This window comes from Gobio gobio, assembly GCF_949357685.1.
Source record: "Gobio gobio genome assembly, chromosome: 2".
NCBI lineage: Eukaryota > Metazoa > Chordata > Actinopteri > Cypriniformes > Gobionidae > Gobio > Gobio gobio.
The window spans coordinates 8,926,163-8,950,401 of record NC_137098.1 but is presented as its reverse complement, the minus strand read 5'-3'; the positions used below and the strand labels follow the sequence as shown (position 1 = coordinate 8,950,401).

General features: G+C 39.2%; 1 protein-coding gene across 3 annotated transcripts in view; it reads right to left on the bottom strand.

Moving 5' to 3' along the window:
- Positions 1 to 24,239, bottom strand: part of sbf2 (SET binding factor 2) — a 220,477-nt gene that overhangs the window by 56,260 nt on the left and 139,978 nt on the right. For all 3 annotated transcript variants that reach the window (XM_079802012.1, XM_079802011.1, XM_079802013.1), the window contains exons 18-19: positions 9,417 to 9,587; positions 5,556 to 5,827 (exon numbers count right to left, since the gene is read on the bottom strand). In XM_079802012.1, the coding sequence (XP_079658138.1) occupies positions 5,556 to 5,827; positions 9,417 to 9,587 (443 nt within the window). The remainder of the gene's footprint in view (positions 1 to 5,555; positions 5,828 to 9,416; positions 9,588 to 24,239) is intronic.

Below are 24,239 nucleotides of genomic sequence, written 5' to 3'. Positions count from 1 at the left end.
TCTACTAGAATGTGTGTTTCGTAACCAAGGTGAAAGGACAACCGTCAGCCCCTGCAGTGCGTCTTTTCCATTTTAAGTGATCATTGCCAGATGGACTTGAGCACCAGTGACCTGCAAAAGTGTTCAGACCCGTGACCAATTCTCTCACATTACAGGGCTACAAATGACACATTGAAATTTTGCTTCTCTGTGACATTTTTATTGCAGAGCACTGAAACTGATTTGAATTATTTTCAAATGATTATGTAATGTTATAAGACAACTTAAGCAGAACCATCTCTGAACTTTTTCCACTCAGATTAGCTTCAAGTTAGTCAAATGAAAGTCGTGCAGCGATTTTCAAATAGTGCCGCAGATTTTCAACTCCACTGTTACAGGTGCTCCAACTAACTTCAGTGGTTTAGCTAACTTCCTCCAGGCACTGAATTAGACAGCCACATCCGAACACACAGCATGATTTATACTTCAGACAGAAAGCATTTCTGATTGGCTGGACACAAGTGGGGGACACTTTATTTCTAGGGATTTTTACTTAAAGGGTCATTAATTATTCACCCTCATGTCGTTCCAAACCCATAAGCCTTTCGTGCATCTTCGGAAGACAAACAAAGATCTTTTTGATTAAATCTGAGAGCTTTTTGTCCCTCCATTGACAGCTACACAACTCCAAATTTTCTGAAGAAACTTGATCACTTTATTACATGAACAGATTGAATTTAGGGTTTTATTCACATATAAACATTCATCAACACACACATCAGTTGTGGTAAAAAGAAGCTTAAGCATGCTGGCTTGAGGTGCGAGAACCAAAGAGGTTCATTCTAGTGTTACGCAGCACGTTTGAGCTTCAGCAAGAACCAATGAGGTTCATTCTTGTGTTACGCAGCACGTTTGAGCTTCAGCAAGAACCAATGAGGTTCAGTCTAGTGTTACGCAGCCCGTTTGAGCTTCCTCAAGAACCAATGAGGTTCAGTCTAGTGTTACGCAGCACGTTTGAGCTTCCTCAAGAACCAATGAGGTTCAGTCTAGTGTTACGCAGCCCGTTTGAGCTTCCTCAAGAACCAATGAGGTTCAGTCTAGTGTTACGCAGCACATTTGAGCTTCCTCAAGAACCAATGAGGTTCAGTCTAGTGTTACGCAGCACGTTTGAGCTTCAGCAAGAACCAATGAGGTTCATTCTTGTGTTACGCAGCACGTTTGAGCTTCTGCAAGAACCAATGAGGTTCAGTCTAGTGTTACGCAGCACGTTTGAGGTTCCTCAAGAACCAATGAGGTTCAATCTTGTGTTACGCAGCACATTTGAGCTTCCTCAAGAACCAATGAGGTTCATTCTCGTGTTACGCAGCACGTTTGAGCTTCCTCAAGAACCAATGAGGTTCAGTCTAGTGTTACACAGCACGTTTGAGCTTCCTCAAGAACCAATGAGGTTCAGTCTAGTGTTACGCAGCACGTTTGAGGTTCCTCAAGAACCAATGAGGTTCAATCTTGTGTTACGCAGCACGTTTGAGCTTCCTCAAGAACCAATGAGGTTCAGTCTAGTGTTACACAGCACGTTTGAGCTTCTGCAAGAACCAATGAGGTTCAGTCTAGTGTTACGCAGCACGTTTGAGCTTCCTCAAGAACCAATGAGGTTCATTCTTGTGTTACGCAGCACGTTTGAGCTTCCTCAAGAACCAATGAGGTTCAATCTTGTGTTACGCAGCACATTTGAGCTTCCTCAAGAACCAATGAGGTTCAATCTTGTGTTACGCAGCACGTTTGAGCTTCCTCAAGAACCAATGAGGTTCATTCTTGTGTTACGCAGCACGTTTGAGCTTCCTCAAGAACCAATGAGGTTCAATCTTGTGTTACGCAGCACGTTTGAGCTTCAGCAAGAACCAATGAGGTTTATTCTCGTGTTACGCAGCACGTTTGAGCTTCAGCAAGAACCAATGAGGTTTATTCTCGTGTTACGGTGCACGTTTGAGCTTCAGCAAGAACCAATGAGGTTCATTCTTGTGTTACGCAGCACGTTTGAGCTTCAGCAAGAACCAATGAGGTTTATTCTCGTGTTACGCAGCACGTTTGAGCTTCAGCAAGAACCAATGAGGTTCATTCTTGTGTTATGCAGCACGTTTGAGCTTCAACAAGAACCAATGAGGTTTATTCTCGTGTTACGGTGCACGTTTGATCTTCAGCAAGAACCAATGAGGTTTATTCTCGTGTTACGGTGCACGTTTGAGCTTCAGCAAGAACCAATGAGGTTTATTCTCGTGTTACGCAGCACGTTTGAGCTTCAGCAAGAACCAATGAGGTTCATTCTTGTGTTACGCAGCACGTTTGAGCTTCAGCAAGAACCAATGAGGTTCATTCTTGTGTTACGCAGCACGTTTGAGCTTCAGCAAGAACCAATGAGGTTCATTCTTGTGTTACGCAGCACGTTTGAGCTTCAGCAAGAACCAATGAGGTTTATTCTCGTGTTACGCAGCACGTTTGAGCTTCAGCAAGAACCAATGAGGTTCATTCTTGTGTTATGCAGCACGTTTGAGCTTCAACAAGAACCAATGAGGTTTGTTCTTGCGCGTCAAGCAGGTTCGGTTGAGCTTCTGTTTACTGTATGTTCGCTGATTAATGTTTATATGTGAATAAAAGCCTAAATTCAATCTGTTCTTCATAAAAAGCGAGCAAGTCTCTTCAAACAAAAAATTGGACAAAACCGATCAATTCATATGGATTATTTTTACGATCTCTTTATGAACTTTTTGAAGAGTCAGAGAGGTAGGTGTAGCTGTCAATAGAGAGACCGAAAGCTCAAAAAGATCTTAATTCGTGTTCTGAAGATGAACGAAACTCTTACAGGTTTGGAACAACAGGAGGGTGAGAAAATAATGACAATTTTCATTTTTGGGTGAACTAACCCTTTAATATTGTGCATTATAATTTTAAACAATGCAAACTGCAATAGCATGATGCTACATTATCATATTTCACTGTATTTATGAGTTGGGGGAAGCATTAATTTGCTCAGATTTTGCTCAGATCTCATTTGAGCACAAAATATTATCCAACATCGCTACTACCAAGGGTTACTATTATGTCTTTTGGCTTATTTTGTTCCATCCTCATAAACACCTGATCTGGGCTGCTGCATCTTTACTCTGTCCTGAACTCTGTATCTCCTTCATACATGATCGCTGACCTCTATGTGGGTTCTCCTTGATCGCACAGAGAATTTTGAGCGATGACCTTTATTAATCAGTATCTGGATGGTTTGATGTAGTGATTCTGGCTTCCTGATTTGGACACCAAAAAATATTTCCTAATTTATGCGTTGTTTTTCTTTAGCTCTAACATCAGACACAACTTGCACAATGATCCACTAACTGAGGGGATTTTATGTGGAGAAAATGTGGAAGATATTTTAATCATTTGCAGGTTGAGGTCAATTGTAAGGCAAATGAGTGTGCAGTGAGCATACGCAACTTTAGAATTATTTTATTTTGTTTTTATTTTAACAGCCTGCTCTATAATACAATTGCACATTAAATGACTTATTTAGATTTTAAGTACTTGGAAATATAAAAACTGCTGAAATATAAAAACTTGGCATGTTTGGTTCTATTAAAATGAACCCTGGTGCGATTGCTCTGTTAGTGCGATTCATTTGAATAAGTGTGAACGCTGCCATCCGAACAAGAGGACGGAGACCGCTGAAAAGATGGGGCTCAATCTGCTTCCTAATGAACTCTGGTGCGGTCCGACTGAAATATGACCGCAAAACGGACCATAGACATGTAAACGAACCAAAAACAGGACATGACACAAGATGCGACCCTAAAAAGGACAGAATGCCCAAGCATACCTGTTTTTTTGCCCATCATGGTTCGGTACAGGCATTGGAAAGGATGTCTTTATGCAGCAGATCTTTGTTTGTGTGTGACGGAGGGATTTGCCTCTGTTTTGACTCCTTTAAACATTTTATAGCTAATTCATGCTAGCAAAGTGCTAAAACACACTAGCAACATGTGAATTCATGCTAGCAATATGCAAAATCATGTGTTAACATAAGGTGCGGCCCAATTTGCATAGTTTTGCACTATTCTATAACTGTTTTAAGTATAAATAGTGTAAGTAGTGTGTTCACACTGAAAATTCCAAAAATAAAAAGTGCAATTTAAATAACCGGATGATGCACTAAATGAACGGAAAAAAACGAAGTGTGGAATGCTGGACACTTCATGCACTCAACCATCCCAGCTTTAATTACGTAGTGGAGGGGGAGGAACTAAACAATTCCGATGTTGAATGACAAAATAACCCTGTAAAGTTCATTCACTACACGGTTGAGTACATAGTGCATAAGTACATAGTGTATAAGTGCGTCATTTGGGACACAGCTATACTAATTCATGCAAGCAATGTCTTAAATTATGATAACAAATGTGTTAAAGCATGCTAATTCATGCTAGCAACATGCTAATTCATGTTAACAACGTGCTATTTAATGCTAGAAACATGCCAATTCATGTTAACAAAATGTTAATTCATACTAGCAAAAATGCTAAAACATGCTGACAAAATGCTAATTCATGCTAGCAATGTGTTATCAAAGTGTAATCATTCTAGCAACATCATGCTAAATCATGTTAGCAACGTTAAAAATTGCCAACAACTGGTTAAATAATTTCTACAACATGCTAGCAGCCTGCTAATTATGTTAACAATGGCTGTGTTTGAAATCACCCCCTATACCCTCATTCACTATTCCCTACATTACTCCACTAATATAGTTCACTTGAGAGAGTGAATTTGGACACTGAGTGCACCAGAAGGGCTGCCGCTTTTGCATAGTTTCTGCTGTTTAATAATCATTTGAAACATAGCAAACTGGCAGCTCCAGTAGTAATGAAAAAATGTATCTTGAACTCTGGAAGACTATCAATTCAATAATCAATTAAAAAGGAATGTATAACTGTATGATATTACGCTGGACCAGCGGTTTGGAAAATGGATGGATGGATGATTCAGCTGCAGGCGCCATCTTCTGGCGAGACGCGTGAATTCAATCAGCGCGCGACTCTCACAGTGCATTATGGGTATTCTCTAGCTGTTGAGCATACTTCAGTTGTACACTTGTTATTGTGATGGATTGTGGGATAGAATGAGTGCACTCAATAACGTCCACTATGGTTTCAGACACCACTAAAAATGGCTGTCCCCTCAAATAATGCCCTATTTAAGGGTATAGAGGGCGATTTCGGACACAGCCAATGTGTTAAATCATGCTAGCAACATGCTAATAACATTTTTACAACCTTAAACTTCAAGCAGGTTATTTTAAACTTTCATACCTGGCTTTATAAAGACAACATCAAAGTTTGTCATCAAATTTTACTCATCTAATTTTTGTTTGGTATAGGTTCGGTCTTAAAATGATGTGCTTTGAATGCTAAGCGAACAAGGACTAAATGTATCAATTTCTTTTTTGATCCGGACCAAAAGAGCCAAGAAAACACACCCTTAAAGTAGCAGAAGATGATATATTCTGCGAGGCACTGTAGAAGGAAGTCTCTTGCCTGTTTGTGAGGATGCTGTTGCTGCCGCTCTCCCAGTCAGCTGCAGGCGTGGAGCGCAGCAGCTTGTTTTTACTGGTGTCCAGTGGTACGAGCAGGTAAACCATCAGGCTGGCGTAGTGGATGGCCTGGCTGAACACTGTACTCTCCTCGTTCTTCACCAGCTCCTGTTGCTTCTCTTTGCTCAGACTGGGCCAAGCACGTAACTGCTCTGCTGCGAGGTCCATAGCGGTTCGTTCTGACTCACTGGCTGCTGTGGACAAAGTACTCGGTTCCTGATGAAGAGATGGGATCCAGGGTTAAATGATATCCCTTTTGTACTGAAGTCGATGCTCGCTAGGGTTTGTATGGACCTCTATTAAAACCAAACAACCTTGAATGACAACCTAACTTACAAAAGCCGCGTTTCCATTACAGATTTGCGCAATATGTCGAAATAAAATAAAAGTGTTTCCATTAACCAACGTTATACAACTAAAACATATTTTTTTCCTCTTGCGATAAGTCATTCCAAAAATCATGGCAACGGATGTTGGTAGGTCTACATATATCGCAGCCAACTAGCCATTATCTTTAATCGAAGGAGACGCAGGTGTGTTATCCAAGCATTAATGGCAGGAAAGCGCCTTACACTTGGGACCGTCCATGTATGAGGTGTTTCTGGGAGTTTCTCCCTCATTTCTGCTTCAAGGTCTTGACAAATTGTAGCATTTCTTTGTTGTTTAGAATCCATATTCCCGTAATTATTTAGTCTTTTATGAGTTTAATAAAGAACTCCGTCTCGTCTTCGGCCCAAACATACCGTGCCATCTTTAAAGAATGATTTGAAAATAGGGTTGGGTATCATTTCAATTTTAATTAAAGCTGCAAGCAGCATTTAGCGGGGTTCAAGCCTTTAAGGCCTTTAAGCACACAAGCATCAAAAGACATTACATTTTATTTAGCAAGATTTTAAACACTGAAATAATAGATGGAAAAGTCAATTTACAGGCAATTTACCATAGGAAACATGGTTTTAAAAGGTTTTTAACAGTTATAGCGCCACCTATGGCCCGATCTTTATAAAACGTTTAATGCTTGTTAAGGAACTAATGTTACATATGCTCATCAATTTTGGTGAAGTTCTGAGTTTTCCTTTGGGATTTATAGGCTTTTGAGTGTATTTTGCCACGCCCCTTTTCTAAATGACCCTGTTACAGCCACTCAAATGCCAAAGTTCAACTTTTTTTTTTGATAATTATTGATCTAAAGAGTCCAGAGAATTGTCCTAGACTGGTTTGGTTCCAATCGGGCGAAAAACCAGGGACTAGTTCGCAAAAGTAGGTTTTGGACAAAATTCGACATAGCAGAAAACTTTCCCTGCCTACATCAAAATCGGAGATAGCCATTTTGTCTGCCTTAAGCCACGGATTCCAACAATATAAGACACTTGATCCTGGGACAATCGGTCTAAGAGTTATGAGCAATTTTGAACTTTTGGTTGCTGTAGCGCCACCTATGGGCCATTCGGGGTCATACTCTGATAGGTTGTCCCCAAGTTGAGGCCTACCATCTGGCCAGGTTTCAAGTCTCTAGGCCTTACGGTTTGGCCTGCACGATGCGTTTTACGAATCCTTACAATTACAATAGGGTTTCAGCATTTCATGCTTGAACCCCTAATGATTCCGATTCCGCTTATCGATTCCGATTCTTATCGATTCCTAATTTCGATTTCAATAAGGTAAAAAAAAAAAAAAACATTTATTCTAGGTCTTATTGTAAAACATTTCATAGGAGCTGAATACCATGAACAAAAATCAACAGGCTAAGAACACTTACACAAGGAACTTTTGTCTATGGTTTAAAAATCCCAGAGGAAAAACAACTAGCCTAGCTAATATAAATGTCAAGCATTATTAAAGACAATTAAACACTCAGTAATTAAAAGAGAACAAATAAACAATCAATTGCACAAATAAATACAATTGAGCAAAGATATAAATAGAGAAACTGTATAATCAAATGTAAAATAACACTGCACTTTATAATAAAATATATGCTATACATTACAAATAGTTCAATTATATTCTGTCTAGAACAGCGAGTGAGTTTTCTCGTTGTCTTTTGTTTGATTAATGTTGTCAGAGACGGCATCCGGAAAATCTGCCGTCACTTTAAGAGTTGCACGGATCACACATATGTTTTCATCTTTTCTTCTCAACTGTCTTAAGACATAACCAACTGTGTTTACGTGAATATTTTGACATATTTTGAGTGCATTTGTTCGTTCCTGTGCTGTGAAAAAAGACGAGGAAGAGAACATTATCGCGAGAAGCCATTCGGTGCGCACGTGTGCGTGTGTCTGTGGCACAGAATGTTTAAAATCACCTTTTCTGTGCACACGTTTTGGATGTGAAAAAAATGTGGGAGTTGGATGTGGGAGTTGCATCAAATTGCATGAAAAACACCCTCATGTGAGTGTAAATTGTTTTTGGGGTTTTTTTTGCGATATATGGGAGTTGGAAATGGACGTCTTTCCATTGGGCGTATTTTTAATTCGCAATTTGAGCAATTTGAAGGGTAATGGAAACGCGGCTACTGATACTACATAACATATTCATAAACAAGGCACACCAGTCTCAGTTTACAAGCCTTCGAATAAGAGTTCTAGTTTTTAATTATCTTTTTGTAGCTTATAAACATAAATGCAATAATACATCACATAAAACAGCAGTTAAGTTGGTCAGTGATGAGTAAGATTGTCCAAGATTAAGAGAAGGAGAAATATAGTTTGAAACACATGCCAAATTGTAATATGCCAAATAATGTAATATTATTTTGTTCATGTTGGTTTAACCTCTTAAAACTGGAATGACATAATCAAGTAGTGTATATACTTTACATTTGAAATGTCTGTGGAGGAGCTCTGACCTCATATGTGGTACCATTTGAAAGCTTAGAGTCTCTACTTTCTGATGAGATATGCATCACTTTGGCATTTGTTTTACACAAAGTAACTCATTTACACTAAATTACTCTGGGAGCATTTCCGCCTGGATTTGGCCTACCCAAATTGAAATGCTTCCCATACCCACATACAGTGGTCTAAATACACAATTTTGGTGTAATTTTACCCATTGACGTTAAATAAACCACTGTTAAAAGTGACAAACATGTAAGTATATGTTGTCTGAGCTGTAATAAAAAGTGTATAACTCAGGCCATGTGTGCTCTAGCACCCTGCAGACAGCTTTGGTTGTTTCCAGCATATTTCAGCAAACACTGGAAAAAAGAATTTAATGACACTGGGATATTGTTCCCTTCAGATCCATTTGAATAAATTTTGCATACAATATGATCCAGACAAAATTATTTTTTCCAGTATTCTCTGGAATCTAGTGGAAACTGTCTGCAGGGTGCTAGAGCACACAGGGCCTGAGTTACACACTTTCAAAACTGGGGGGTTATTACAGCTCAGACAACATATACTTACATGTTTATCACTTTTAGCAGTGGTTTATGTAACTTCAAATGGTTTCCTTTAAAATGACACCAACTGTCAGGTTTAACAGTTAACCTGAACTAAGCTTGTCACATCATAAAAGCGTCAAATTAATGGATATTATTATAGAGATTTATTGGCCTTGACAATCGTGAGGCTCTACAGTTTTGTGTTTTTTTCCAGCATGTAGGTTGCACTTGGATTTGGCAGACAAAATTTTATTTAACGTAAAATTTAAATGTATTTTTTTTCTCAGAAAAGGTCATCTTTTCAAGAATCTCATCCTATTAATGAGAATCATTATGATATCAGGACAGTTTTAACACTAGATGGATGGATGGATGGATGGACGGACAGACAGACGGATGACTTCATGACTTTACCTTGATCTTGGCAGTGATGAGATGCTTGTCCTCAGGGGTAGTGAGGTAAAGCGTTCTGATCTGGTTTTGCACCTCAGAGTAGAAGGTGGCCTCCCAGAACTGCTGATTGGTCCAGATGGGATGGTCTTGTATGCAGGTGTAGGCGAACTGATCCACCCCAGCAGCCAGTTTCTGTAAGCAAGAAGATGGATCAGCGGGCGACACAATGTGAAACTCTGGCAGACTGCTAAGATAAACACAGTGCCTGCTACTGTCTATATAACAGGTCAAATCAGCCGAGCTAAGGTCCTCGCAGCTCATGAAACCAACTGGGCTGTAGAGCGCTTGTAAAGGAGTCCATTAAAAAGCATGGTGAAAACAGGAAAGTAACACACTGTTGCCAAAGGTTTTAAGAGCAATCAGTCATTTTTAGTGGTCATAATGTTCTCAACACATACAGTAGGCCTCATACAGAGAGATTGCAAGGCAAGACTTTAAAAACATGATCATAGTGTTATTCTGTGTTCTCCGATGCAAACCATATCACCTGTGGGCTGCTTACTGACCCTAAAGGACATCTGCTAAAGCCATGAAGGCTGAACTTATTGTATTTGCACATGCGGAAGGATCACACACCATGCTTGACATCTTTCTCACCTTCCATTGGTCTGTACAGCTCACACCTCAGATCAGATTACCATCCAATGTCTTCTTCTCAAAACCCCTACAATATTATGACAAACTGTCTTTGCTACTTAGTTTCCCTACAACTAACCAAACCACAATCACAAGTGAAATGACGGATGGAAAGAGGGAATGAGAGACAAATCAGGAGCAATGGAAAGACGGAGACAAACATCATATTAACCAAGAACACATTCTGGCTGTCTCAATTAGCATACTTTACTAAGCACTGAAAGCATTTGCTACACTTGTGATAAAAAGTGCATATATTTGAGCATGTAGAAAAACAGTTTGCTAATATATGGAGATATTACCATGTCATTCAATTACATTTTAATACCACAGAAACCGTTGTGCATGTTTGAAGTGCTAGCATGTTCCTAAATTAATTTTAGTTCCCCCTTCAAGAGTCATTTAGCTGTTTTTTAAGCTATGGGTCTCATTGACCAAGCATTCGTACACAAGTATTTGTGTGTGAAATCTGCATACAAACATTTGAAAATGCAAAACCATTCGGATTAATCGACTTGTAGACGACCCTGTACAGTTCGCTCTTCCTCTTCTGAATCAGTTTCTGGCTCAAACATATGGCTGAATTAAAACAATATTTCCACTTGCCATTGTGTAGCGTTTACTACAGTTGACCGATTGGATCAGGCAGTCAAAGCTGCTGTGATTGAGTGGAGGTGGGGCTAATTTGCATATATAGGGGGATTTTAAAGGGGTCATGAACTGGCTTTTCAAAAAATTTTATACTATTGTCTGAGGTCAACTTATGACGTTCGCATGGTTTTTACATTCAAAAACATCATAATGAATAAGTAATAGGCTATTTTCTGCCTTCACTCTCAGAAAAAAAGGTACAGGGCTGTCACTGGGGCGGTACCCTAAGGTACAAAAGTGAAAAGGTACATCTTTGTACCTTACTCACCCCTGAAAGGTACATTTTAGTACCTCAAAAGGTACATATCAGTACTTTAAGAGTGCATATTAGTACCTTAAAGGTACATATTAATACCTTAAAGGTACATATTAGTACCTTTTTTGTTATGTACCTTAGGGTACCGCCCCAGTGACAGCAATGTACCTTTTTTTCTGACAGTGTTGGTTTTGAGGCTCTCTCAAGACACGCTTGGTTTTTATGAGCGTGCCGCACTGAAGACTTGGAAGTAAATGCCCACGGCTTGGATCGGATAAGATTTGCATATTTAATGAGCTTCGGCTCCACTGTAAATACATGTAGGAGTTGTTTTGAAAGAATGTGGGAAAACGGCAACCGGAATTAATCACCCACAGGGCTCGCAAAATGTCTTTATTAAACAAACACAATGATTTATCTCATCCACCCGCTATTGATTGGAATATTTTTTTTTATTACTTGGCGCGCCCGATCGGTGAATATAACCGCAAACACAGAGCGCGCACCCTTCAAGAGAGTGAACAACGCACATCAAGAAAGGAATATTATTTCACTATTTAAGATATCCCGTTGGCAGGCCGGGCTTACGTTCTGATCCCGAATCGCAATGAACCAACAACACCACAAATGGATTCTTCAGCCTTTGACAGTGTGCTAAGGTATGTTCAGTTAGACATGTACACATAATCAATACGATCTGTAACAATGCAATACCATCACATATATAAAATTGTTTTTACTCACATTAGTGTGTTGCTTCATTCATTCATGTAAATCTCATCCTGTCTGCATATCCAGTCTCTTGTTTACAAATGAATCCGTGGTTAAATGAAGGAACAAACGCGCAATGTCTTCCCCACGTGAGCTGGATATTCATTAAAAATAAAGTTCATCCATGCATTCATAATATTGGAATCCGAATGAAGCTTATGTGGTATGTTTATTGCTTAGAAATTCGACGCGGTTTAGCTCTATGTAGGCCTATATCATCTCAGGAACGGGTCGGTGGGCGTGGCTACAGAATCAGGCGTTGTTCTTTTTCTGTTGAGGCGGTGTTTCACCACACAAGGACGTCAAGGTGTGGCATATTCTAAAATCGATCGTTTGCTGGGCCTGGTGTCTATAAAAGCTTTTCTTTTGACTAACAAGGAAGTTTTCAGCTCTGAAACTTGCAGGATATTCTTATATTACTATGACCTTTTATATATCTAAAGCTCAAGGGAAAGTTGATTTCTCAATTCATGACCCCTTTAAGAGAACCATCAAACTCCTCTTCCATATCTCAACAACTTGTGGGTAATGCTATACAATCAAGCATGCATGGATCCAGTGGAAATAGTACACCATCTGGGCATTTTATGATGCTGTTTTTACATTACATGACATGGAGTGCACTAAATGCAATCTTGCATACTGTTTATGAGACTAGGACACAACCTCTGAAACTGTTACATGATCACCTCAACTTGAGACCCTTTTGCTTTTTCCATAAATCCAACCCCCAATCCTGTATATCTAAAGGCTGTTTCTCAAGGCCGACAGAAATGCATTTTTCTTTAAGTATGGCCTTCGATCACTGGGAAATTACCAGCACTGACATTAATGTGAAGGTTTGTTTGGACAGTTTATCTTTCCCTATGTAGCCTGGAATGTCTAATATGCATTTCAACACTAGGAAACCCTATAATACCGACATGTCCATGTCAAGATGTGCTGATAAATCCAGTTCATCTATAACTCTTGCAGAGATAGCTAAAGCTGGCCAGGTTAAAGCTTTGAGGGCCTGTCTAGACCCCATTTGCTAAAGGCTGACATACAGATGGAGCTGAGTAAAAAACAGGCAAGAATTGCAGCAGGAGGAACAGTGCAGTTGTTATTGTAGGATGCGGACCAGGAACACACTGCCAGAGTTGTATTATTTGTCTTCAAACATGGTTGTGCATCTGACTGGCAACAGATGGGGGTGAATGTGTGCAGATATGCGTGCTCTCTAACAGCAGATGTGAGGGGGTCAGTTTGACCTCTTCCAACTGTACAGCCTTGACGATAGGAGAGAGAGAGACAGAGACAGAGCGAGCACATGTCAAGACTATACATTCCAGGGGGGAATTTATTTGATCAGACTTTGTGGCAGGTGCACACACACAAAAAAAAGAAGAAAGATTGCGTCTTGTTCAGTTTAATTCCTTCAAAATGAGCTAAAGAGTTTTGAACATTATTTTTGTCGCAACTTAATTTCATTGTGTTCAATCCACTTAATATATTTAAAACTAACGTATACTTAATTAATGAGTATACATGAATAATTTTTGTTGACAGAACTAACTGGGCAGTGGAGCTGTAGTTCCCAGCATGCTTTGTAAGGGACTGCATTAGGAGAGAAAATTTAGGGATGTTACTGTTTAATGTTCAGTAATGTCCGACATTTAGAGCAGTTTCTGCAATGTTTTTAAATTTGATGGATACCATTGTGCTTGTGCTTAAGCTGCGGGCACACCATGGATAATAACTATACTAATGTTGGTATTGACTCCATTCTTCTCTTAATTGTTCACTATATACACACCGATCAGGCATAACATTATGACCACCGTCCTAATATTGTGTTGATCCCCTTTTGCAGCCATAACAGCCCTGACCCGTCGAGGCATGGACTCCACTAGACCCCTGAAGGTGTGCTGTGGTATCTGGCACCAAGATGTTAGCAGCAGATCCTTTAATTCCTGTAAGTTGGGAGGTGGGGCCTCCATGGATCGGACTTGTTTGTTCAGCACATCCCACAGATGCTCGATTAGATTGAGATCTGGGGAATTTGGAGGCCAAGTCAACAACTCAGACTCGCTGTTGTGCTCAAACCATTCCTGAACCATTTTTGCTTTGTGGCGGCGCATTATTATTATATTTCCATGAAAGGGTGTACATGGCCTCAACAATGCTTAGGTATTAGGTACGTGTCAAAGTCACATCAACATGGATGGCAGGACCCAAGGTTTCCCAGCAGAACATTGCCCAAAGCATCACACTGCCTCTGCCTGCTTGCCTTCTTCCCATAGTGCACCTGGTGCCACGTGTTCCACAGGTAAGCGACGCACATGCACCAGGCCACCTTCTTCCATTGCTCCGTGGTCCAGTTCTGATGCTCACGTGCCCAGCGGTGGTCAGGGGTCAGCATGGGCACCCTGACTGGTCTGCGGCTATGAAGCCCCATACACAACAAACTGCGATGCAATGTGCATTCCGACACCTTTCTATCAGAACCAGCATTAACTTCTTGAGTCTGTTTGATCGGCCCACGCGGGCCAGCCTTCGCTCCCCACATGCATCAATGAGCCTTGGCTGCCCATGACCCTGTCGCCGGTTCAACCCTGTCCATTCCTTGGACCACTTTTGATTGATACTGGCTAAACAAACTTTGAACTAAACAAACTAAATTGTGTTGACACAACTAAACTGATTTACTTTGAATGAACTAAATTAAATTGTGTGTAAACACTTTGTGTGTAATGAACTGATTTTTTGAGTGTAGAAGATGTGGAATAAAAACTGGCGCCCTTGAATGGGTTGAAGTAGAGCTGCACGTTTAATATTTAAAAGGTTGCAATCTCGATTCCAACACCCATGCAATCTTATTCCTAAATGACAGCAATTCAGCTATGCCTATTAAACCTTTGACAAGTATTATCACAGAGAACATTAAAATCTGCATTGGCGCTGACACTCACACCCTTAGAGAGCAAACAGCTTCGCAAACCACACTGATACTATCATTATTTATGTCTTACAATAATTCAAACTATGGAATAAAAGTGTATAGTTCAAATATAAACACGGATGTCTACGGTAGCGATCAAAATAGAGTAAATCACCATTTGAAAATAACTCATGCTTCAAAATTAGCTTCAAGATTGTATCAATTACATTGTTAAACCAGTGGCGTGAAGTGACTGTTAAAAAATGTATTTGTCATTGAATCATCCATTCAAGAGATTCATTTAAAAATGCTGATTCATCCAGTAATGAAACAAGTAAAGTCTTTATGAGTGAGTCATTGAATCATTCATTAAAACCGATAAAAAAATTAATTCAAATTAATATTTTTATATACATTGCAAAGATTAATAACAAGCACCAGGCACCCGAACATGGGATGGAAACCCTGCTTCATTCGCAATTTTTTTTCAGCGATATTCCAATTTTGCGTAAAGTAAAATTTCCAACTTTGGATGGAAACATAGCTACCGGCCCAGTGACAGCTTTTTTCTGAGACAACCACTTAGGTAGTGGATCATGTGAACTTGTGCCTACACTCTTATTGGCAGTCACCGTACATTTGCATAAAACCACGTTTAACTTTGTTGCATCACCAACATCTTGCATAATCTCTGTCACTCATGTTACCAGATGATCAACTAGAAAACATGTAAATCCAGTCACCATCAGAAGCTTTTCCAACAGGGATCAAAAGCAAATGCTTCATTTGTGTCAGAAAACAGAAAAACAGATCTTGCTTTGATCCGTGACCAGCACAGTGTAATGATTTATCAATATTATGGAACAAATCCAACGCCAGGAAGGAATCGAAATAGTCAAATTGAACTGCATTGTGTCATAACATATTTGCGTCTACGTGAGCTAAAGGACATCTAGGATTAAACAGTACATTTCCAATTATGATTTATGTAAAAAAAAAATAAAAAAAAAAAAGCAACAAAGAACATCAGGGCAAAATGTTAAATGGTTGAACAAACAGAACAGTCTGGCCCATCGGTATGCAGGACATACTGTAATCATGTCCCACAATGCAAAGTAAACAGGGGAAGGTCAAGCTATGGTCAGCAAGACTCATGACGGTTTTATGCTAACTCGTGGATTGACAAGAAATGAATGTAACGGCTTGACAACAGAAAACACCCCAAATCCATTTCTGCTGAACTGTGGCTGAAACACTTGCCTGCTGCAGACAGTGCCAGAGACATCTGTGGTACTTTCAAACCACAATTGTATGGGCGAATGACATTCATTTATTATTTCAAGACAGATACTTTATATAAGAGATTTACAGACATAACATTATTTACCCGAAAAACACAATGGAAAATCTCTCCCTTTCCCATAATACAGTCACATGGACCTACACAGTGTGACACAGAGTCTACAGTGCAAGTGGGGAACTATCACCTAGCCTACTTAAACATTTTTAGGCCTATATTTAGGAAGCATATAACATTTCCATTCATTCAGATTACAAAGTTTTAACATTAACTAATAAACTGCATTTTTGTCAGTCATATATAAATAAAAACAAGGCTCATTGATGCACGTGGGGAGCGAAGGCTGGCCCGTGTGGTCCCGAACAAACAGACGAGCTACTGGAGCTCAAATTGCTCAAGAAGTTAATGCTGGTTCTGATAGAAAGGTGTCAGAATACACAGTGCATCTCAGTTTGTTGCTTACGGGGCTACATAGCCACAGACCAGTCAGGGTGCCCATGCTGCTGACCCCTGTCCACCTCCGAAAACACCAACAGTGGGATGTGCTGAACTGGACCACGGAGCAATGGAAGTTGGCCTGGTCTGATGAAACACATTTTCTTTCACATCACGTGGATGGCCGGGTGCATGTGCGTCGCTTACCTGGGGAACACGTGGCACCAGGTGCACTATGGGAAGCCGGCAGAGGCAGTGTGATGCTTTGGGCAATGTTCTGCTGGGAAACCTTGGGTCCTGCCATCCATGTGGATGTTACTTTGACACGTACCACCTACCTAACTAAGCATTGTTGAGACCATGTACACCCTTTCATGGAAACGGTATTCCCTGGTGTCTGTGGCTCTTTCAGCAGATAATGGGCCGCCACAAAGCAAAAATGGTTAAGGAATGGTTTCAGGAGCACAACAACGAGTTTGAGGTGTTGATTTGGCCTCCAAATTCCCCAGATCTCAATCCAATCGATCATCTGTGGGATGTGCTGAACAAACATGTCCGATCCATGGAGGCCCCACCTCGCAACTTACAGGAATTAAAGGATCTGCTGCTAACATCTTGGTGCCAGATACCACAGCACACCTTCAGGGGTCTAGTGGAGTCCATGCCTCGACAGGTCAGGGCTGTTATGGCTGCAAAAGGGGGACCAACACAATATTAGGTCATAATGATTGGTGTATATCCGGGGTCGCCAACTAGCAGACTCCAGTCCGAATCCGGACCGCGAGATGCGTCCATCCGGACCGCGAAGCCTTTTGATGTAATGAAATAAATAAATGCCAAATGCCCCAAAAAAATTCACATTTATATCTGGCAGCTCAGTAGAACTGTCTGGGTCCTATGTCGCCATGGGTTGCGACGACAGTTAACCTTACTGTGCTCACTGTTTCTACGTTCAGACGCGCGGTCACGCATGCAGTGAAGAAGAGACTGAGAGAAGAAAGCGGCGCGCAAAAACAATGGCATCTTCAAAAATTTGGAAAGTTGACACTGAAAACCGAGTTTTCCGGGGTGGAGAAAAAAAGAAGAAAAAATATCGCATTTATTCTTCCTGCATCCTGTACGAGGCCTTTGTGTCTCATTTACTCTGATTCTCTGATACATTAAATAAAATGTTTCTTGCACTTTATTTTTGCCTGTTTGTGTTTCTGAATGATATTGCTAATGCTACTTTTTACCAGTGCAATTTGAAGCACAGAAGAGAGCAGTGTTCAATATTAGGTACATTTAGTTAAGTAGAGACTATACATGTGAATGAACATAAAATGTGTTATGAGATTTCAGATTTTTTATTTTTTTACCAGGGGGTTTGCGTTCATTGATTGTTATTATTTATCTCAGTTCAGCAGGAAAAAGCACTTTAGTTGCTAGTAATGTTCAAATTAATGTATTTTCAGTCCAGATTTAGAGATGAAGGCATTTTTAGTTCATCATATTTTTGTCAGACATGGTTACTGGTTGAATTTAGATATTTTGTACCAAAGCAACATAAAGGACATAAAAGAAAAACAACAAAATGAGATACATTTTGTGAAGGATTACCTATGTTTGCTTTAACAATATGAACAGACATGTTTTGTCCATATGAGAACATATTATATTTTGTTCAATTAAGAACAAATGCTATCTACACTAACTTCTTTAGTCTGGCAATAAACATCAGTTATTGTTTTTAGGTATATAATTGTCTGGACCTCGGCCGGTGAGGAGGGTTCATTTACTGGACCTCAAGCTATTTTAATTGAAGACCCCTAGTGTATATGGTGTATAGTGTATCACGGTTTCCACAAAAATATTAAACAGCACAACTGTTTTCACCATTGTAATAATAATAAATGTTTCTTGAGTGCCAAATAGGATGCTTGTATACAGTGAGCGCTAATAACTCTAAAGGGTTTCTGAACTCTACATATAGCCACTTTACCTATAAATAATGCCATGAATGACAAACACTACACCATGTACAACACCAATGTTATAAAGAGAGATGCAGAGATTATGAAAAGGTCATTTTTAGGCCCCGTCCACACAGAGACGCGTTTAGCTGTATACGTAAAAATGTTGTATCGTATCAGCATTTTGTCCACATGGATCCGGCGTTTTGGGAGCCTGAAACCTGATTTTTTTTAAAAACTGGGTCCCAGAACGGATAAATCTGAAACTGACACCCTTGCGATTGTACAGCTAATCTGTATATTTTGTGAAACGGTCATACCACGTCCCGCACGGTAAAGACTAGAAGGGATACAACTAAAGGCACTGGGCATGCGCACATCAATATTGCGTCATTTAATTACTTTATTTGCATTATTGTAAGGGTAGGTTTAGTGTTAGGATAGGTGTAGGCGTTAATAAAACACAATCTGGTGTGTAGTAGCAGAAGTAACTCTTCTCTGTTTTTAGTGTATTTCTGTGGCAGAATTGCAGCGCCACATACTGGTCTGGCATGGATACTACATCGTTTTGAGTCGGTTTCGGTGGTTTCGTGTGTACGCAGATTTTTCTTGAGACAAGGAAAAAAAAAAGATTGGATAGGGAAAGCTCTGGCTTCGAGTGGATGTGGTCTTAGAGACTGACTGATATTGATTATGATTAAGCGTCCGATAACCGATATGCAGAACAGAATTTATCGCTAAACCCGATAATATTCAAGAACCAGTAACTAGTCTCTCTCAGGTCATTTTCCAATAACAGTAACTATGTAAAGTAATTTGTTATTTTTATGAGGAGAACTGCATTAAAGTAATTCTGTTTTAAAAATTAGAATACACACAACACAGAAAAAAAGAAAAAAAGCACAACTTCTCAAATACCCAACATGTGAATGAGCAGAGAAGGCAGACATTAAACATTCATATCAACATCTCAGGACAGACTACACACAGGTACAGGACATAACACACTCATAAACATGCTACAGGGGCACAAACATAACAAAACCACCCTCTCAGACGTCACAGCAGACATAACTTCACAGCGCAGCAACAATGGCACCTGACGATATCATATCGGTCAATGGAGTAATGTTTTGATATTGAATATTCACTCAAATACAAACAGTTCGTAGACCGACACGCTCACCGACAGAGAGCATGTCGAGTATGTTCCCATGTCCAATGGCATGCAGACCTTGACTACAGAACAGCATAGCCCTCTGGGAAAGACGACAATGTGCTGGAGGAGTGCCACGGTGACCCAGCTAACCAAGTGAAAGTGCAAAACACAACTTGAGGATGCCCTCTCACATTCTCACAAGCACAAGAACACACACACCGAGCAGATGTTCAAAAGGGTCATAACCACTCAAGTCTATCAATGAGCAAGTGTATGACCTCAATAACCATTACTTTCTAATAGGGCTGTCAAAATAACGCGTTAATTTCGATTAATTAATCTGTAGAAAAAAAACGCGTTAAAAAAATAACGCAGATTAATCCATTCTGTATTGGACTTTGACCCTGAGCTGTAAAATGAAGGAGGGAGACGAGAACGCGCTGCCTGGATCATTGATTGGAACATTTACGTAGACTGATGGAAGTGCTGATAAAAAAGTCGTCTGCGATGTCCACTATCCTACCCAAGAGCGTGTCATTTACACGCCATAAAGTGCGTATCGTATGCACGTGAAAAACTGCGTAGTGTATACATTCTACGACACTGCACACTTGTACTATTGAGAGGCATTCTCAACAGGGAGCGCGCACTCTTAAAGGGGCCACACTATATTCCTACTCGTTACAACGTCCATGCATTCAGCAGCCCAAATGAATACCTGTCTGTCATTAATGTTAATCAAACAACTACAGGTAAATAAATGTATACATATTAAATAAACCTACTGTATCTGTATATTTTTTAAAGAAATGTATTATGGTTTTTGTAATTTGCTTCTTTGTTCTTTTATTTAGCCTATATTCAATTTCTCATATTAGCCATATTGCCCACCCCTTGCCCACCTGCACATACCAGCTGATATACAATGTAGTCTTGATTTGGGTGGTCACTCTGCATTGAAAGTTTGAAAGGGTTTTAAATCTTCTAAATCAAGTAAAATGACTCAAAATAAAGTCATTTAAGCATGCCAAAGTCAACTTTAATCTTATAAAATGTAATTTCCAAGCAGCAAAATTGTGGCCAGTGAAAATGCTGAGTGGCTAGTAACTTTGGAAAACCACTAGCCACAGTGGCTGGTGGGCAAAAAAGTTAATGTCAAGCCCTGATTTTATGTACAGTGAAAAAAATCTACTTCCTGAAGCACTTTTTAATTTATTTCCTCAGCATATTAGGTCATATTGTTTATAGTTATAGCCAATATTTGAACAGTGAAAATAATAATAAAAGAGTTTTTGAACTTTAATGTCATTAATGTTGATTATTCATTGATTCATTTGAATTTAAATATTTAAAATACTTTCACAGCAAAAATTATGAATGCGATTAATTTAGATTAATTGATCACAGAGTATGTAATTAATTCGATTAAAAATTGTAATCGATTGATAGCCCTACTTTCTAAGAAGATGGCATGAATGAATAAAATGCATGCCCGAATATGTGCAAATACATCAAAATGTATTTGTTGGCCCTATGCTACCAGTGTAAGTCTTAGGAAACACCAAGGTAGCAGCGTGTACTAGGTGTAACGTAGGGCCCTATGCAATACATTTTGTTTTTCCCAATTTTTTTCCATTTTAATGGTTAAAATTAGCATGTCTGATTAATTGAAATCATGAAACCTATGCAATTTACCAATTTGTTTTTTAAGTTGAACAAAACTGACCTTTTTTAGGGCACTATGAAATCCATTAAAAAATTTCCCCCAAATTCAGTTTTTGTTGTTTTCGTTTTTCAAGATTCCATTTTAATGGTTTAATTAAATTGTATTAAACAAAAAGCATGTCTAATAATAAAAATGTAACAAGAATTTAATAACAATTTGTTGGTTCTTTTAATTTTTTGGGATTCATGATTCAAACGGTGCTAATCAAATGAACAATTGATTTCATAAACATTGAATGAAATTTTAAGAAATGCTTGTTTAGCAAACAGTGCCGCACAACAGAGGTTTACTGTTAAAATTTAAATATGGAAGAAAAAGTATGGTTTTCCTTAAATTAATTTGTATTATTGGTATTACTACTTTGAGAAGTGCATTCTACTGTGCAAAAGCAATATATTTATGTCACAAAAGTTAAAGCAAACTTTTATTTTGACAAGCAGTCATGAAGACTTTGAGTTTCTGCCACAGACTGTTAAAAAAATATGGACGTATTGTCCGTGACGTCCCCCATAGGTGTCTGAAGAGAGTTTTCGGAGCCTCAAAGTTGGTAGCGCGTCACTCCCGGATAACTGGAAATGGGCAAAGAGGCGGGACATGGGTGGAGCTGAAGTGACGTGATGACTAACAGACAGCAGACAAACGGCAATCCACCTGTCACTCAAAGTGGCCACGCCCCTAATTATGCATAACTTTAAGGCTTTATATAATGTAAACGAATGAGTTATAAAAAAATGCACCCCCTCACAGTTGTCATGAAGGGCAAAATTAGCCGTATAGACCAAAACCACAATTTGTACCAGACTGTAAACATGTTTTATTCTGCTGTAAAGTTGGGCATTTTAACATGGGGCTCAATGAGATTCTGCTCCCTTCTGGAGCCTGTCGATGAATAGCAGTTTAAGTCACTTCCGTATTGGCTTCAAGAAAAACTAGGGGAGGTTGCCGCTTGGTTTCTGCGTGTATATGATATGACAATAGTTTTTTTTCTCAAATGAAATGGTCAAATGTTTAGGAAATGATGCATCGCGGAAATCATAAGGTCCTAATGTGATAAAGCAATTAAAGCTCTTCTACGTTAATTTGATTTATTATGTGCAAATGCAAATGCGACAAGTGACAAGAGCACCGTAAAAAATCCAACTCACAAAAATGTAGACTAATGATTATGTTTTAGTTAACTGGACAATTAAATGCAAAAAAGTTGGCTAAAGAATATAGTTCGACAATCGTTGGACCAACCTAGTATTAATTGTTAATTCGATATAAAAGTTAACAAGCATACAAGTTGCAACAAGTTAACAATGCATTCTTGGTGCATCATGCAAAACTCATCCGTTGCTCCCAGAATGCATTGCGGCATGCAGCATGTCACCATTGTTGAGATTATAGGCTGATTCTTGATGTCTGTGGGAGTAAGTCTCACAGGAGGTCAAAGTGCTTAGTGTACAATCTGTTTTAAACCTTATTCAGCTTTTCTGATTAAAACCGTGCTGGATCTTTCCTAAAAATCATAATAAAACAAAGTTAAAAGCATCTTGCTCATATTAAACTCAATCAGTGAATTAAGCCACTACACAATGATTATATTCGTATCATCGAGCAGCCGACAGCATCTGATTGTGTTTTCTCTTGCCTTTCTGGCCATAAAAAACTCAGTTACAGAAGCCAGAGAAACAATAACATCAAAAAGTTGTCAAACTGCCCAACTAAAAATGATGGTGACATAAAAACATAGACAATTTTCAACACAAAATCAAAAAGCTTTAAAAACTCAAATCAGCTGAACAAAAAATCTTAAATTGGGATCCATGTGACCTTACTCAGTTAATTAAGTGAACTACTTTGTTTAAAAATTGAGTAAACTCAAATAAGTTGTGCAGCAAGTTGCAATTTTAAGTTATGTCCACTTTTCTTTTCTTTTTTACAGTGAGGAAGTTTTGATAGTTGTTTGGAATGGACTGCTGTGGCAATGTGAAGGGTCACCTTGCCCACACCGAAATCCAACTGACCTAAAAACCAGCTCCAAATCCATTTTATTAAACATCTAATATGTTTTTATTGGCTGTGATTGTGTCATGTCGCAGACAAACAAATTATTTGATGCTCAAAACTTGTTTATACAAGAGAAAATGAGCTCAAAATACAATAACAAAAGCCAGGCTCTCACCTAATTTTTTCCATATCTAATATTCCCAACTATAACACACGTAAACAGTCTTACTCTAAAATATGCTGGGTTAAAAACCCTGCGATTTGGTTGTTTTAACCCAGCAATTGGGTTAAAGTCTATTTTCAACCCAACTTGGCTTGTTTTTAACCCAGCATGTTTTAGGGTGTGGGTTAAAACAACCCAAGTTGGGTTGAAAATGGACAAACCCAGCAATTGGGTTGTTTTAACCCTGCGATTTGGTTGTTTTAACACAGCAATTGGGTTGTTTTAACCCTGCGATTTGGTTGTTTTAACACAGCAATTGGGTTGTTTTAACCCTGCGATTTGGTTGTTTTAACACAGCAATTGGGTTGTTTTAACCCTGCGATTTGGTTGTTTTAACACAGCAATTGGGTTGTTTTAAGCAAACATTTAACCCAACCGCTGGGTTAAAACAACCCATTTACTGGGTTAAAACAACCCAATTGCTGGGCTAGTCTATTTTCAACCCAACTTGGCTTGCTTTTAACCCAGCATGTTTTAGAGTGTGGGTTAAAACAACCCAAGTTGGGTTGAAAATGGACAAACCCAGCAATTGGGTTGTTTTAACCCTGCGATTTGGTTGTCTTAACCCAGCAATTGGGTTTTTTTAAGCAAACATTTAACCCAACCGCTTGGTTAAAACAACCCATTCACTAGGTTTGTCCATTTTCAACCTAACTTGGGTTGTTTTTAACCCAGCATTTTTTAGAGTGGTCTGTTTCATGAGCAGGGAGGCTCTATTTGAATGATGATCTATGAGTGACAGCTCCGCATCTCAGTGACCTTG